We start from the raw sequence: 15,832 nt of genomic DNA, 5'->3' as shown, positions 1-15,832 counted from the left end.
CAAAACTGCTCACTATTGTAGTGGGAGTAATGTCAAATTGACCTTTGTAGACAGTTATATTCCCAATGAACTATAAATGGCACATAGTAGCTCTGTCATGTGATGGTGAAAGAAGTAAAAGAAAGAAACTCTTGATCTCCAGCAGTTGAATATGAAAATGTTCTTTTTTCTTTCTATACAGGATTACACACTGACAATGTACTTCCAGCAGTCCTGGAGAGACAAAAGGTTATCTTACTCTGGAATACCTCTGAACCTCACTCTAGACAACAGGGTGGCTGACCAGCTCTGGGTTCCTGATACCTACTTCATTAATGACAAGAAATCATTTGTACATGGGGTTACAGTGAAGAATCGCATGATTCGCCTACACCCGGATGGCACGGTCCTCTATAGCTTGAGGTTTGTATTAACTATACTTGAATAGTTGTGTGCATCACAGTCTGGGACTGAGAATGGAATATAGGTTTTCATGCAGTTTACCCATTGCCATGACAAGATAATAATGCTTTAATATCACATACTTTGGATTATTTCTCTCCCTCTCTCGAGTTTACTCGATTCTCTTCTCTTTATTCTCAGCTCATCGCATATCATTCACTGCCCAAAGGAGAGAGTAATTTCCTGCTCCCAGACCTGTGCCAATTCCATTCTTTAACCAGTGATTAGAAAGTGTGTCCGGAGCTCAGATTTTAATTTTTAAAAACTGAATTGCTTTAATGTTGTCCATTTTGTTGGTTTATCTGTGATAAATATATACTCACATATATAACGGTAGATATATATGTACTATATATGAGAGAGGTAGTGTAAATATTTATGTGAAATGGAGTATAAATAAATTAATGTGAGTAATGTAGATGTATACATTAGAGACCAGTGCAGATGAATGTATCATTGTGGTGTCACTGTGTAGACATTTGAGAGGCAGTATAGATATACATGTGAGAAGGTTATACGGATATATGTGTGGGAGATCGTAGTCCAAATCTTCCTCTTTTATGGATTTGGGACACTTCTTCAGTGTGATGGAATTCCACAGAGATGCATCCCTGATCCTAGCTAATCTTCCGGCCTCTGGGCCAGTCAACTATTTTCAACGGGCCCTCTGGCATTTGCCAAGGAGTCTACCAGTGGTGGAAGCAGAGAATATAATTTTAATATGCCCACACAACAAGGGCAGACATATTGAACATCACCCGTCACTTCCAATAGGATAGCTGATGGGCATGTAGATGGGTGGATGCGTAACTGAGCACAACACCATCCCATGTTTCATTCCCGCCCTCCCCAGTTGCACCCAGAAATTGACAGAGGGAGGGCGGATAATCCTGGTTAATGTACATATAAATGTGACAGGGTCATATAGATAAATATATGAGCGACTTTGTAGATATGTATGTAACAGTGTAGTGTAGATTTTACGAATGTTAGAGAGTAGTGTAGATTTTACGAATGTTAGAGCGTAGGGTAGATTTTACGAATGTTAGAGCGTAGGGTAGATTTTACGAATGTTGGAGTGTAGGGTAGATTTTACGAATGTTGGAGCGTAGGGTAGATTTTACAAATGTAAGAGCGCAGGGTAGATTTTACAAATGTAAGAGCGTAGGGTAGATTTTACAAATGTAAGAGCGCAGGGTAGATTTTACGAATGTTAGAGCGTAGGGTAGATTTTACGAATGTTGGAGCGTAGGGTAGATTTTACGAATCTTGGAGCGCAGGGTAGATTTTACGAATGTTAGAGCGTAGGGTAGATTTTACGAATGTTAGAGCGTAGGGTAGATTTTACGAATGTTAGAGCGTAGGGTAGATTTTACGAATGTTAGAGCGTAGGGTAGATTTTACGAATGTTAGAGCGTAGGGTAGATTTTACGAATGTGAGAGCGTAGGGTAGATTTTACGAATGTTAGAGCGTAGGGTAGATTTTACGAATGTTAGAGCGTAGGGTAGATTTTACGAATGTTAGAGTGTAGGGTAGATTTTAAGAATGTTAGAGAGTAGGGTATATTTTACGAATGTTGGAGCGTAGGGTAGATTTTACGAATGTTAGAGTGTAGGGTAGATTTTACGAATGTTAGAGCGTAGGGAAGATTTTACGAATGTTAGAGCGTAGGGTAAATTTTACGAATGTTAGACAGTAGGGTAGATTTTACGAATGTTAGAGAGTAGGGTAGATTTTACGAATGTTGGAGCGTAGGGAAGATTTTACGAATGTTGGAGCGTAGGGTAGATTTTACGAATGTTGGAGCGTAGGGTAGATTTTACGAATGTTAGAGTGTAGGGTAGATTTTACGAATGTTAGACAGTAGGGTAGATTTTACGAATGTTAGAGTGCAGGGTAGATTTTACGAATGTTAGACAGTAGGGTAGATTTTACGAATGTTAGAGTGCAGGGTAGATTTTACGAATGTTAGACAGTAGGGTAGATTTTACGAATGTTGGAGAGTAGGGTAGATTTTACGAATGTTGGAGCGTAGGGAAGATTTTACGAATGTTGGAGCGTAGGGTAGATTTTACGAATGTTGGAGCGTAGGGTAGATTTTACGAATGTTAGAGCGTAGGGTAGATTTTACGAATGTTGGAGCGTAGGGTAGATTTTACGAATGTTGGAGCGTAGGGAAGATTTTACGAATGTTGGAGCGTAGGGTAGATTTTACGAATGTTGGAGCGTAGGGTAGATTTTACGAATGTTGGAGAGTAGGGTAGATTTTACGAATGTTGGAGCGTAGGGAAGATTTTATGAATGTTGGAGCGTAGGGTAGATTTTACGAATGTTGGAGTGCAGGGTAGATTTTACGAATGTTAGAGAGTAGGGTAGATTTTACGAATGTTAGAGTGTAGGGTAGATTTTACGAATGTTAGAGAGTAGGGTAGATTTTACGAATGTTAGAGTGTAGGGTAGATTTTACGAATGTTAGAGAGTAGGGTAGATTTTACGAATGTTAGAGAGGAGGGTAGATTTTACGAATGTTCGAGTGTAGGGTAGATTTTACGAATGTTGGAGCGTAGGGAAGATTTTACGAATGTTGGAGCGTAGGGTAGATTTTACGAATGTTAGAGTGTAGGGTAGATTTTACGAATGTTAGACAGTAGGGTAGATTTTACGAATGTTGGAGCGCAGGGTAGATTTTACGAATGTTAGAGTGTAGGGTAGATTTTACGAATGTTAGACAGTAGGGTAGATTTTACGAATGTTAGAGTGTAGGGTAGATTTTACGAATGTTAGAGTGTAGGGTAGATTTTACGAATGTTAGAGAGTAGGGTAGATTTTAAGAATGTTAGAGTGTAGGGTAGATTTTACGAATGTTAGAGTGTCGGGTAGATTTTACGAATGTTGGAGCGTAGGGAAGATTTTACGAATGTTGGAGCGTAGGGTATATTTTACGAATGTTAGAGTGTAGGGTAGATTTTACGAATGTTGGAGCGTAGGGAAGATTTTACGAATGTTGGAGCGTAGGGTAGATTTTACGAATGTTAGAGTGTAGGGTAGATTTTACGAATGTTGGAGCGTAGGGAAGATTTTACGAATGTTAGAGAGTAGGGTAGATTTTACGAATGTTAGAGAGAAGGGTAGATTTTACGAATGTTGGAGCGTAGGGAAGATTTTACGAATGTTGGAGCGTAGGGTAGATTTTACGAATGTTGGAGCGTAGGGAAGATTTTACGAATGTTGGAGCGCAGGGTAGATTTTACGAATGTTGGAGTGTAGGGTAGATTTTACGAATGTTAGAGCGTAGGGTAGATTTTACGAATGTTGGAGCGTAGGGAAGATTTTACGAATGTTGGAGTGTAGGGAAGATTTTACGAATGTTAGAGTGTAGGGAAGATTTTACGAATGTTGGAGCGTAGGGTAGATTTTACGAATGTTGGAGCGTAGGGAAGATTTTACGAATGTTGGAGCGCAGGGTAGATTTTACGAATGTTGGAGTGTAGGGTAGATTTTACGAATGTTAGAGCGTAGGGTAGATTTTACGAATGTTGGAGCGTAGGGAAGATTTTACGAATGTTGGAGTGTAGGGAAGATTTTACGAATGTTCGAGCGTAGGGTAGATTTTACGAATGTTGGAGCGTAGGGTAGATTTTACGAATGTTGGAGCGCAGGGTAGATTTTACGAATGTTGGAGTGTAGGGAAGATTTTACGAATGTTAGAGCGTAGGGTAGATTTTACGAATGTTAGAGCGTAGGGTAGATTTTACGAATGTTGGAGCGCAGGGAAGATTTTACGAATGTTGGAGCGTAGGGTAGATTTTACGAATGTTGGAGTGTAGGGTAGATTTTACGAATGTTAGAGCGTAGGGTAGATTTTACGAATGTTAGAGCGTAGGGTAGATTTTACGAATGTTGGAGCGCAGGGTAGATTTTACGAATGTTGGAGTGTAGGGAAGATTTTACGAATGTTAGAGCGTAGGGTAGATTTTACGAATGTTAGAGCGTAGGGTAGATTTTACGAATGTTGGAGCGTAGGGAAGATTTTACGAATGTTGGAGCGTAGGGTAGATTTTACGAATGTTGGAGTGTAGGGTAGATTTTACGAATGTTAGAGCGTAGGGTAGATTTTACGAATGTTAGAGCGTAGGGTAGATTTTACGAATGTTAGAGTGTAGGGTAGATTTTACGAATGTTAGAGCGTAGGGTATATTTTACGAATGTTGGAGCGTAGGGTAGATTTTACGAATGTTAGAGCGTAGGGTAGATTTTACGAATGTTAGAGCGTAGGGTATATTTTACGAATGTTGGAGCGTAGGGTAGATTTTACGAATGTTAGAGTGTAGGGTAGATTTTACGAATGTTAGATCGTAGGGTATATTTTACGAATGTTGTAGCGTAGGGAAGATTTTACGAATGTTGGAGCGTAGGGTAGATTTTACGAATGTTAGAGTGTAGGGTAGATTTTACGAAAGTTAGAGCGTAGGGTAGATTTTACGAATGTTAGAGAGCAGGGTAGATTTTACGAATGTTGGAGAGTAGGGTAGATTTTACGAATGTTGGAGCGTAGGGAAGATTTTACGAATGTTGGAGCGTAGGGTAGATTTTACGAATGTTAGAGTGTAGGGTAGATTTTACGAATGTTGGAGCGTAGGGAAGATTTTACGAATGTTGGAGCGTAGGGTAGATTTTACGAATGTTAGAGTGTAGGGTAGATTTTACGAATGTTAGAGCGTAGGGTAGATTTCACGAATGTTAGAGTGTAGGGTAGATTTTACGAATGTTAGAGCGTAGGGTATATTTTACGAATGTTGGAGCGTAGGGAAGATTTTACGAATGTTAGAGTGTAGGGTAGATTTTACGAATGTTAGAGCGTAGGGTATATTTTACGAATGTTGGAGCGTAGGGAAGATTTTACGAATGTTAGAGTGTAGGGTAGATTTTACGAATGTTAGAGTGCAGGGTAGATTTTAAGAATGTTAGAGAGTAGGGTAGATTTTACGAATGTTGGAGCGTAGGGTAGATTTTACGAATGTTAGAGAGTAGGGTAGATTTTACGAATGTTAGAGCGCAGGGTATATTTTACGAATGTTGGAGCGTAGGGTATATTTTACGAATGTTGGAGCGTAGGGAAGATTTTACGAATGTTAGAGTGTAGGGTAGATTTTACGAATGTTAGAGTGCAGGGTAGATTTTAAGAATGTTAGAGAGTAGGGTAGATTTTACGAATGTTTGAGCGTAGGGTAGATTTTACGAATGTTAGAGAGTAGGGTAGATTTTACGAATGTTAGAGCGTAGGGTATATTTTACGAATGTTGGAGCGTAGGGAAGATTTTACGAATGTTAGAGCGTAAGGTAGATTTTACGAATGTTAGAGAGTAGGGTAGATTTTACGAATGTTTGAGCGTAGGGTAGATTTTACGAATGTTAGAGAGTAGGGTAGATTTTACGAATGTTAGAGAGTAGGGTAGATTTTACGAATGTTGGAGAGTAGGGTAGATTTTACGAATGTTAGAGAGTAGGGTAGATTTTACGAATGTTAGAGAGTAGGGTAGATTTTACGAATGTTAGAGCGTAGGGTATATTTTACGAATGTTGGAGCGTAGGGAAGATTTTACGAATGTTAGAGTGTAGGGTAGATTTTACGAATGTTAGAGAGTAGGGTAGATTTTACGAATGTTGGAGCGTAGGGTAGATTTTACGAATGTTGGAGCGTCGGGTAGATTTTACGAATGTTAGAGAGTAGGGTAGATTTTACGAATGTTAGAGAGTAGGGTAGATTTTACGAATGTTTGAGCGCAGGGTAGATTTTACGAATGTTAGAGCGTAGGGTAGATTTTACGAATGTTGGAGCGTAGGGTAGATTTTACGAATGTTAGAGTGTAGGGTAGATTTTACGAATGTTAGAGTGTAGGGTAGATTTTACGAATGTTAGAGTGTAGGGTAGATTTTACGAATGTTAGAGTGTAGGGTAGATTTTACGAATGTTGGAGAGTAGGGTAGATTTTACGAATGTTGGAGAGTAGGGTAGATTTTACGAATGTTGGAGTGTTGGGTAGATTTTACGAATGTTAGAGAGTAGGGTAGATTTTACGAATGTTGGAGTGTAGGGAAGATTTTACGAATGTTAGAGAGTAGGGTAGATTTTACGAATGTTAGAGAGTAGGGTAGATTTTACGAATGTTGGAGAGTAGGGTAGATTTTACGAATGTTGGAGTGTAGGGAAGATTTTACGAATGTTAGAGAGTAGGGTAGATTTTACGAATGTTAGAGAGTAGGGTAGATTTTACGAATGTTGGAGAGTAGGGTAAATTTTACGAATGTTAGAGAGTAGGGTAAATTTTACGAATGTTAGAGCGTAGGGTAGATTTTACGAATGTTAGAGCGTAGGGTAGATTTTACGAATGTTGGAGCGTAGGGTAGATTTTACGAATGTTAGAGCGTAGGGTAGATTTTACGAATGTTGGAGTGCAGGGTAGATTTTAAGAATGTTAGAGAGTAGGGTAGATTTTACGAATGTTAGAGCGTAGGGTAGATTTTACGAATGTTAGAGCGTAGGGTAGATTTTACGAATGTTAGAGAGTCGGGTAGATTTTACGAATGTTGGAGTGTAGGGTAGATTTTACGAATGTTAGAGCGTAGGGTAGATTTTACGAATGTTAGAGAGTAGGGTAGATTTTACGAATGTTAGAGCGTAGGGTAGATTTTACGAATGTTAGAGTGTAGGGTAGATTTTACGAATGTTAGAGTGTAGGGTAGATTTTACGAATGTTAGAGCGTAGGGTAGATTTTACGAATGTTGGAGCGTAGGGTAGATTTTACGAATGTTGGAGTGCAGGGTAGATTTTACGAATGTTAGAGAGTAGGGTAGATTTTACGAATGTTAGAGCGTAGGGTAGATTTTACGAATGTTAGAGTGTAGGGTAGATTTTACGAATGTTAGAGAGTAGGGTAGATTTTACGAATGTTAGAGTGTAGGGTAGATTTTACGAATGTTAGAGTGTAGGGTAGATTTTACGAATGTTAGAGCGTAGGGTAGATTTTACGAATGTTGGAGCGTAGGGAAGATTTTACGAATGTTGGAGTGTAGGGAAGATTTTACGAATGTTGGAGCGTAGGGTAGATTTTACGAATGTTGGAGCGTAGGGTAGATTTTACGAATGTTGGAGCGCAGGGAAGATTTTACGAATGTTGGAGCGTAGGGTAGATTTTACGAATGTTGGAGTGTAGGGTAGATTTTACGAATGTTAGAGCGTAGGGTAGATTTTACGAATGTTAGAGCGTAGGGTAGATTTTACGAATGTTGGAGCGCAGGGTAGATTTTACGAATGTTGGAGTGTAGGGAAGATTTTACGAATGTTAGAGCGTAGGGTAGATTTTACGAATGTTAGAGCGTAGGGTAGATTTTACGAATGTTGGAGCGTAGGGAAGATTTTACGAATGTAGGAGCGTAGGGTAGATTTTACGAATGTTGGAGTGTAGGGTAGATTTTACGAATGTTAGAGCGTAGGGTAGATTTTACGAATGTTAGAGCGTAGGGTAGATTTTACGAATGTTAGAGTGTAGGGTAGATTTTACGAATGTTAGAGCGTAGGGTATATTTTACGAATGTTGGAGCGTAGGGTAGATTTTACGAATGTTAGAGCGTAGGGTAGATTTTACGAATGTTAGAGCGTAGGGTATATTTTACGAATGTTGGAGCGTAGGGTAGATTTTACGAATGTTAGAGTGTAGGGTAGATTTTACGAATGTTAGATCGTAGGGTATATTTTACGAATGTTGGAGCGTAGGGAAGATTTTACGAATGTTGGAGCGTAGGGTAGATTTTACGAATGTTAGAGTGTAGGGTAGATTTTACGAAAGTTAGAGCGTAGGGTAGATTTTACGAATGTTAGAGAGCAGGGTAGATTTTACGAATGTTGGAGAGTAGGGTAGATTTTACGAATGTTGGAGCGTAGGGAAGATTTTACGAATGTTGGAGCGTAGGGTAGATTTTACGAATGTTAGAGTGTAGGGTAGATTTTACGAATGTTGGAGCGTAGGGAAGATTTTACGAATGTTGGAGCGTAGGGTAGATTTTACGAATGTTAGAGTGTAGGGTAGATTTTACGAATGTTAGAGCGTAGGGTAGATTTCACGAATGTTAGAGTGTAGGGTAGATTTTACGAATGTTAGAGCGTAGGGTATATTTTACGAATGTTGGAGCGTAGGGAAGATTTTACGAATGTTAGAGTGTAGGGTAGATTTTACGAATGTTAGAGCGTAGGGTATATTTTACGAATGTTGGAGCGTAGGGAAGATTTTACGAATGTTAGAGTGTAGGGTAGATTTTACGAATGTTAGAGTGCAGGGTAGATTTTAAGAATGTTAGAGAGTAGGGTAGATTTTACGAATGTTGGAGCGTAGGGTAGATTTTACGAATGTTAGAGAGTAGGGTAGATTTTACGAATGTTAGAGCGCAGGGTATATTTTACGAATGTTGGAGCGTAGGGTATATTTTACGAATGTTGGAGCGTAGGGAAGATTTTACGAATGTTAGAGTGTAGGGTAGATTTTACGAATGTTAGAGTGCAGGGTAGATTTTAAGAATGTTAGAGAGTAGGGTAGATTTTACGAATGTTTGAGCGTAGGGTAGATTTTACGAATGTTAGAGAGTAGGGTAGATTTTACGAATGTTAGAGCGTAGGGTATATTTTACGAATGTTGGAGCGTAGGGAAGATTTTACGAATGTTAGAGCGTAGGGTAGATTTTACGAATGTTAGAGAGTAGGGTAGATTTTACGAATGTTTGAGCGTAGGGTAGATTTTACGAATGTTAGAGAGTAGGGTAGATTTTACGAATGTTAGAGTGTAGGGTAGATTTTACGAATGTTAGAGCGTAGGGTATATTTTACGAATGTTGGAGCGTAGGGAAGATTTTACGAATGTTAGAGTGTAGGGTAGATTTTACGAATGTTAGAGAGTAGGGTAGATTTTACGAATGTTGGAGCGTAGGGTAGATTTTACGAATGTTGGAGCGTCGGGTAGATTTTACGAATGTTAGAGAGTAGGGTAGATTTTACGAATGTTAGAGAGTAGGGTAGATTTTACGAATGTTTGAGCGCAGGGTAGATTTTACGAATGTTAGAGCGTAGGGTAGATTTTACGAATGTTGGAGCGTAGGGTAGATTTTACGAATGTTAGAGTGTAGGGTAGATTTTACGAATGTTAGAGTGTAGGGTAGATTTTACGAATGTTAGAGTGTAGGGTAGATTTTACGAATGTTAGAGTGTAGGGTAGATTTTACGAATGTTAGAGTGTAGGGTAGATTTTACGAATGTTGGAGAGTAGGGTAGATTTTACGAATGTTGGAGAGTAGGGTAGATTTTACGAATGTTGGAGTGTTGGGTAGATTTTACGAATGTTAGAGAGTAGGGTAGATTTTACGAATGTTGGAGTGTAGGGAAGATTTTACGAATGTTAGAGCGTAGGGTAGATATTACGAATGTTGGAGTGCAGGGTAGATTTTACGAATGTTAGAGCGTAGGGTAGATTTTACGAATGTTAGAGAGTAGGGTAGATTTTAAGAATGTTAGAGAGTAGGGTAGATTTTACGAATGTTAGAGCGTAGGGTAGATTTTACGAATGTTAGAGAGTAGGGTAGATTTTACGAATGTTAGAGAGTAGGGTAGATTTTACGAATGTTAGAGAGTAGGGTAGATTTTACGAATGTTAGAGGGTAGGGTAGATTTTACGAATGTTAGAGAGTAGGGTAGATTTTACGAATGTTGGAGTGCAGGGTAGATTTTACGAATGTTAGAGCGTAGGGTAGATTTTACGAATGTTAGAGAGTAGGGTAGATTTTAAGAATGTTAGAGAGTAGGGTAGATTTTACGAATGTTAGAGCGTAGGGTAGATTTTACGAATGTTAGAGAGTAGGGTAGATTTTACGAATGTTAGAGCGTAGGGTAGATTTTACGAATGTTAGAGTGTAGGGTAGATTTTACGAATGTTAGAGTGTAGGGTAGATTTTACGAATGTTAGAGCGTAGGGTAGATTTTACGAATGTTGGAGCGTAGGGTAGATTTTACGAATGTTGGAGTGCAGGGTAGATTTTACGAATGTTAGAGAGTAGGGTAGATTTTACGAATGTTAGAGCGTAGGGTAGATTTTACGAATGTTAGAGTGTAGGGTAGATTTTACGAATGTTAGAGAGTAGGGTAGATTTTACGAATGTTAGAGTGTAGGGTAGATTTTACGAATGTTAGAGTGCAGGGTAGATTTTACGAATGTTAGAGCGTAGGGTAGATTTTACGAATGTTGGAGCGTAGGGAAGATTTTACGAATGTTGGAGTGTAGGGAAGATTTTACGAATGTTAGAGTGTAGGGAAGATTTTACGAATGTTGGAGCGTAGGGTAGATTTTACGAATGTTGGAGCGTAGGGTAGATTTTACGAATGTTGGAGCGTAGGGAAGATTTTACGAATGTTGGAGCGTAGGGTAGATTTTACGAATGTTGGAGTGTAGGGTAGATTTTACGAATGTTAGAGCGTAGGGTAGATTTTACGAATGTTAGAGCGTAGGGTAGATTTTACGAATGTTGGAGCGCAGGGTAGATTTTACGAATGTTGGAGTGTAGGGAAGATTTTACGAATGTTAGAGCGTAGGGTAGATTTTACGAATGTTAGAGCGTAGGGTAGATTTTACGAATGTTGGAGCGTAGGGTAGATTTTACGAATGTTGGAGCGTAGGGTAGATTTTACGAATGTTAGAGCGTAGGGTAGATTTTACGAATGTTAGAGCGTAGGGTAGATTTTACGAATGTTAGAGTGTAGGGTAGATTTTACGAATGTTAGAGCGTAGGGTATATTTTACGAATGTTGGAGCGTAGGGTAGATTTTACGAATGTTAGAGCGTAGGGTAGATTTTACGAATGTTAGAGCGTAGGGTATATTTTACGAATGTTGGAGCGTAGGGTAGATTTTACGAATGTTAGAGAGTAGGGTAGATTTTACGAATGTTAGATCGTAGGGTATATTTTACGAATGTTGGAGCGTAGGGAAGATTTTACGAATGTTGGAGCGTAGGGTAGATTTTACGAATGTTAGAGTGTAGGGTAGATTTTACGAAAGTTAGAGCGTAGGGTAGATTTTACGAATGTTAGAGAGCAGGGTAGATTTTACGAATGTTGGAGAGTAGGGTAGATTTTACGAATGTTGGAGCGTAGGGAAGATTTTACGAATGTTGGAGCGTAGGGTAGATTTTACGAATGTTAGAGTGTAGGGTAGATTTTACGAATGTTGGAGCGTAGGGAAGATTTTACGAATGTTGGAGCATAGGGTAGATTTTACGAATGTTAGAGTGTAGGGTAGATTTTACGAATGTTAGAGCGTAGGGTAGATTTCACGAATGTTAGAGTGTAGGGTAGATTTTACGAATGTTAGAGCGTAGGGTATATTTTACGAATGTTGGAGCGTAGGGAAGATTTTACGAATGTTAGAGTGTAGGGTAGATTTTACGAATGTTAGAGCGTAGGGTATATTTTACGAATGTTGGAGCGTAGGGAAGATTTTACGAATGTTAGAGTGTAGGGTAGATTTTACGAATGTTAGAGTGCAGGGTAGATTTTAAGAATGTTAGAGAGTAGGGTAGATTTTACGAATGTTGGAGCGTAGGGTAGATTTTACGAATGTTAGAGAGTAGGGTAGATTTTACGAATGTTAGAGCGCAGGGTATATTTTACGAATGTTGGAGCGTAGGGTATATTTTACGAATGTTGGAGCGTAGGGAAGATTTTACGAATGTTAGAGTGTAGGGTAGATTTTACGAATGTTAGAGTGCAGGGTAGATTTTAAGAATGTTAGAGAGTAGGGTAGATTTTACGAATGTTTGAGCGTAGGGTAGATTTTACGAATGTTAGAGAGTAGGGTAGATTTTACGAATGTTAGAGCGTAGGGTATATTTTACGAATGTTGGAGCGTAGGGAAGATTTTACGAATGTTAGAGCGTAGGGTAGATTTTACGAATGTTAGAGAGTAGGGTAGATTTTACGAATGTTTGAGCGTAGGGTAGATTTTACGAATGTTAGAGAGTAGGGTAGATTTTACGAATGTTAGAGTGTAGGGTAGATTTTACGAATGTTAGAGCGTAGGGTATATTTTACGAATGTTGGAGCGTAGGGAAGATTTTACGAATGTTAGAGTGTAGGGTAGATTTTACGAATGTTAGAGAGTAGGGTAGATTTTACGAATGTTGGAGCGTAGGGTAGATTTTACGAATGTTGGAGCGTCGGGTAGATTTTACGAATGTTAGAGAGTAGGGTAGATTTTACGAATGTTAGAGAGTAGGGTAGATTTTACGAATGTTTGAGCGCAGGGTAGATTTTACGAATGTTAGAGCGTAGGGTAGATTTTACGAATGTTGGAGCGTAGGGTAGATTTTACGAATGTTAGAGTGTAGGGTAGATTTTACGAATGTTAGAGTGTAGGGTAGATTTTACGAATGTTAGAGTGTAGGGTAGATTTTACGAATGTTAGAGTGTAGGGTAGATTTTACGAATGTTGGAGAGTAGGGTAGATTTTACGAATGTTGGAGAGTAGGGTAGATTTTACGAATGTTGGAGTGTTGGGTAGATTTTACGAATGTTAGAGAGTAGGGTAGATTTTACGAATGTTGGAGTGCAGGGAAGATTTTACGAATGTTAGAGAGTAGGGTAGATTTTACGAATGTTAGAGAGTAGGGTAGATTTTACGAATGTTGGAGAGTAGGGTAGATTTTACGAATGTTGGAGTGTAGGGAAGATTTTACGAATGTTAGAGAGTAGGGTAGATTTTACGAATGTTAGAGAGTAGGGTAGATTTTACGAATGTTGGAGAGTAGGGTAAATTTTACGAATGTTAGAGAGTAGGGTAAATTTTACGAATGTTAGAGCGCAGGGTAGATTTTACGAATGTTAGAGCGTAGGGTAGATTTTACGAATGTTGGAGCGTAGGGTAGATTTTACGAATGTTAGAGCGTAGGGTAGATTTTACGAATGTTGGAGTGCAGGGTAGATTTTAAGAATGTTAGAGAGTAGGGTAGATTCTACGAATGTTAGAGCGTAGGGTAGATTTTACGAATGTTAGAGCGTAGGGTAGATTTTACGAATGTTAGAGAGTCGGGTAGATTTTACGAATGTTGGAGTGTAGGGTAGATTTTACGAATGTTAGAGCGTAGGGTAGATTTTACGAATGTTAGATCGTAGGGTATATTTTACGAATGTTGGAGCGTAGGGAAGATTTTACGAATGTTGGAGCGCAGGGTAGATTTTACGAATGTTGGAGTGTAGGGAAGATTTTACGAATGTTAGAGCGTAGGGTAGATTTTACGAATGTTAGAGCGTAGGGTAGATTTTACGAATGTTGGAGCGTAGGGAAGATTTTACGAATGTTGGAGCGTAGGGTAGATTTTACGAATGTTGGAGTGTAGCGTAGATTTTACGAATGTTAGAGCGTAGGGTAGATTTTACGAATGTTAGAGCGTAGGGTAGATTTTACGAATGTTAGAGTGTAGGGTAGATTTTACGAATGTTAGAGCGTAGGGTATATTTTACGAATGTTGGAGCGTAGGGTAGATTTTACGAATGTTAGAGCGTAGGGTAGATTTTACGAATGTTAGAGCGTAGGGTATATTTTACGAATGTTGGAGCGTAGGGTAGATTTTACGAATGTTAGAGAGTAGGGTAGATTTTACGAATGTTAGATCGTAGGGTATATTTTACGAATGTTGGAGCGTAGGGAAGATTTTACGAATGTTGGAGCGTAGGGTAGATTTTACGAATGTTAGAGTGTAGGGTAGATTTTACGAAAGTTAGAGCGTAGGGTAGATTTTACGAATGTTAGAGAGCAGGGTAGATTTTACGAATGTTGGAGAGTAGGGTAGATTTTACGAATGTTGGAGCGTAGGGAAGATTTTACGAATGTTGGAGCGTAGGGTAGATTTTACGAATGTTAGAGTGTAGGGTAGATTTTACGAATGTTGGAGCGTAGGGAAGATTTTACGAATGTTGGAGCATAGGGTAGATTTTACGAATGTTAGAGTGTAGGGTAGATTTTACGAATGTTAGAGCGTAGGGTAGATTTCACGAATGTTAGAGTGTAGGGTAGATTTTACGAATGTTAGAGCGTAGGGTATATTTTACGAATGTTGGAGCGTAGGGAAGATTTTACGAATGTTAGAGTGTAGGGTAGATTTTACGAATGTTAGAGCGTAGGGTATATTTTACGAATGTTGGAGCGTAGGGAAGATTTTACGAATGTTAGAGTGTAGGGTAGATTTTACGAATGTTAGAGTGCAGGGTAGATTTTAAGAATGTTAGAGAGTAGGGTAGATTTTACGAATTTGGAGCGTAGGGTAGATTTTACGAATGTTAGAGAGTAGGGTAGATTTTACGAATGTTAGAGCGCAGGGTATATTTTACGAATGTTGGAGCGTAGGGTATATTTTACGAATGTTGGAGCGTAGGGAAGATTTTACGAATGTTAGAGTGTAGGGTAGATTTTACGAATGTTAGAGTGCAGGGTAGATTTTAAGAATGTTAGAGAGTAGGGTAGATTTTACGAATGTTTGAGCGTAGGGTAGATTTTACGAATGTTAGAGAGTAGGGTAGATTTTACGAATGTTAGAGCGTAGGGTATATTTTACGAATGTTGGAGCGTAGGGAAGATTTTACGAATGTTAGAGCGTAGGGTAGATTTTACGAATGTTAGAGAGTAGGGTAGATTTTACGAATGTTTGAGCGTAGGGTAGATTTTACGAATGTTAGAGAGTAGGGTAGATTTTACGAATGTTAGAGTGTAGGGTAGATTTTACGAATGTTAGAGCGTAGGGTATATTTTACGAATGTTGGAGCGTAGGGAAGATTTTACGAATGTTAGAGTGTAGGGTAGATTTTACGAATGTTAGAGAGTAGGGTAGATTTTACGAATGTTGGAGCGTAGGGTAGATTTTACGAATGTTGGAGCGTCGGGTAGATTTTACGAATGTTAGAGAGTAGGGTAGATTTTACGAATGTTAGAGAGTAGGGTAGATTTTACGAATGTTTGAGCGCAGGGTAGATTTTACGAATGTTAGAGCGTAGGGTAGATTTTACGAATGTTGGAGCGTAGGGTAGATTTTACGAATGTTAGAGTGTAGGGTAGATTTTACGAATGTTAGAGTGTAGGGTAGATTTTACGAATGTTAGAGTGTAGGGTAGATTTTACGAATGTTAGAGTGTAGGGTAGATTTTACGAATGTTGGAGAGTAGGGTAGATTTTACGAATGTTGGAGAGTAGGGTAGATTTTACGAATGTTGGAGTGTTGGGTAGATTTTACGAATGTTAGAGAGTAGGGTAGATTTTACGAATGTTGGAGTGCAGGGAAGATTTTACGAATGTTAGAGAGTAG

The 15,832-nt window shown here is 38.9% G+C and overlaps 1 protein-coding gene across 6 annotated transcripts in view; it reads left to right on the top strand.

Moving 5' to 3' along the window:
- Positions 1–15,832, top strand: part of gabrb1 (gamma-aminobutyric acid type A receptor subunit beta1) — a 391,573-nt gene that overhangs the window by 166,032 nt on the left and 209,709 nt on the right. For all 6 annotated transcript variants that reach the window (XM_067988217.1, XM_067988205.1, XM_067988190.1 and 3 more), the window contains exon 4: positions 182–402. In XM_067988217.1, the coding sequence (XP_067844318.1) occupies positions 182–402 (221 nt within the window). The remainder of the gene's footprint in view (positions 1–181; positions 403–15,832) is intronic.

This window comes from Heptranchias perlo, chromosome 1, assembly GCF_035084215.1.
Source record: "Heptranchias perlo isolate sHepPer1 chromosome 1, sHepPer1.hap1, whole genome shotgun sequence".
Lineage (NCBI taxonomy): Eukaryota > Metazoa > Chordata > Chondrichthyes > Hexanchiformes > Hexanchidae > Heptranchias > Heptranchias perlo.
This window is presented reverse-complemented; position numbering and strand designations above follow the sequence as displayed.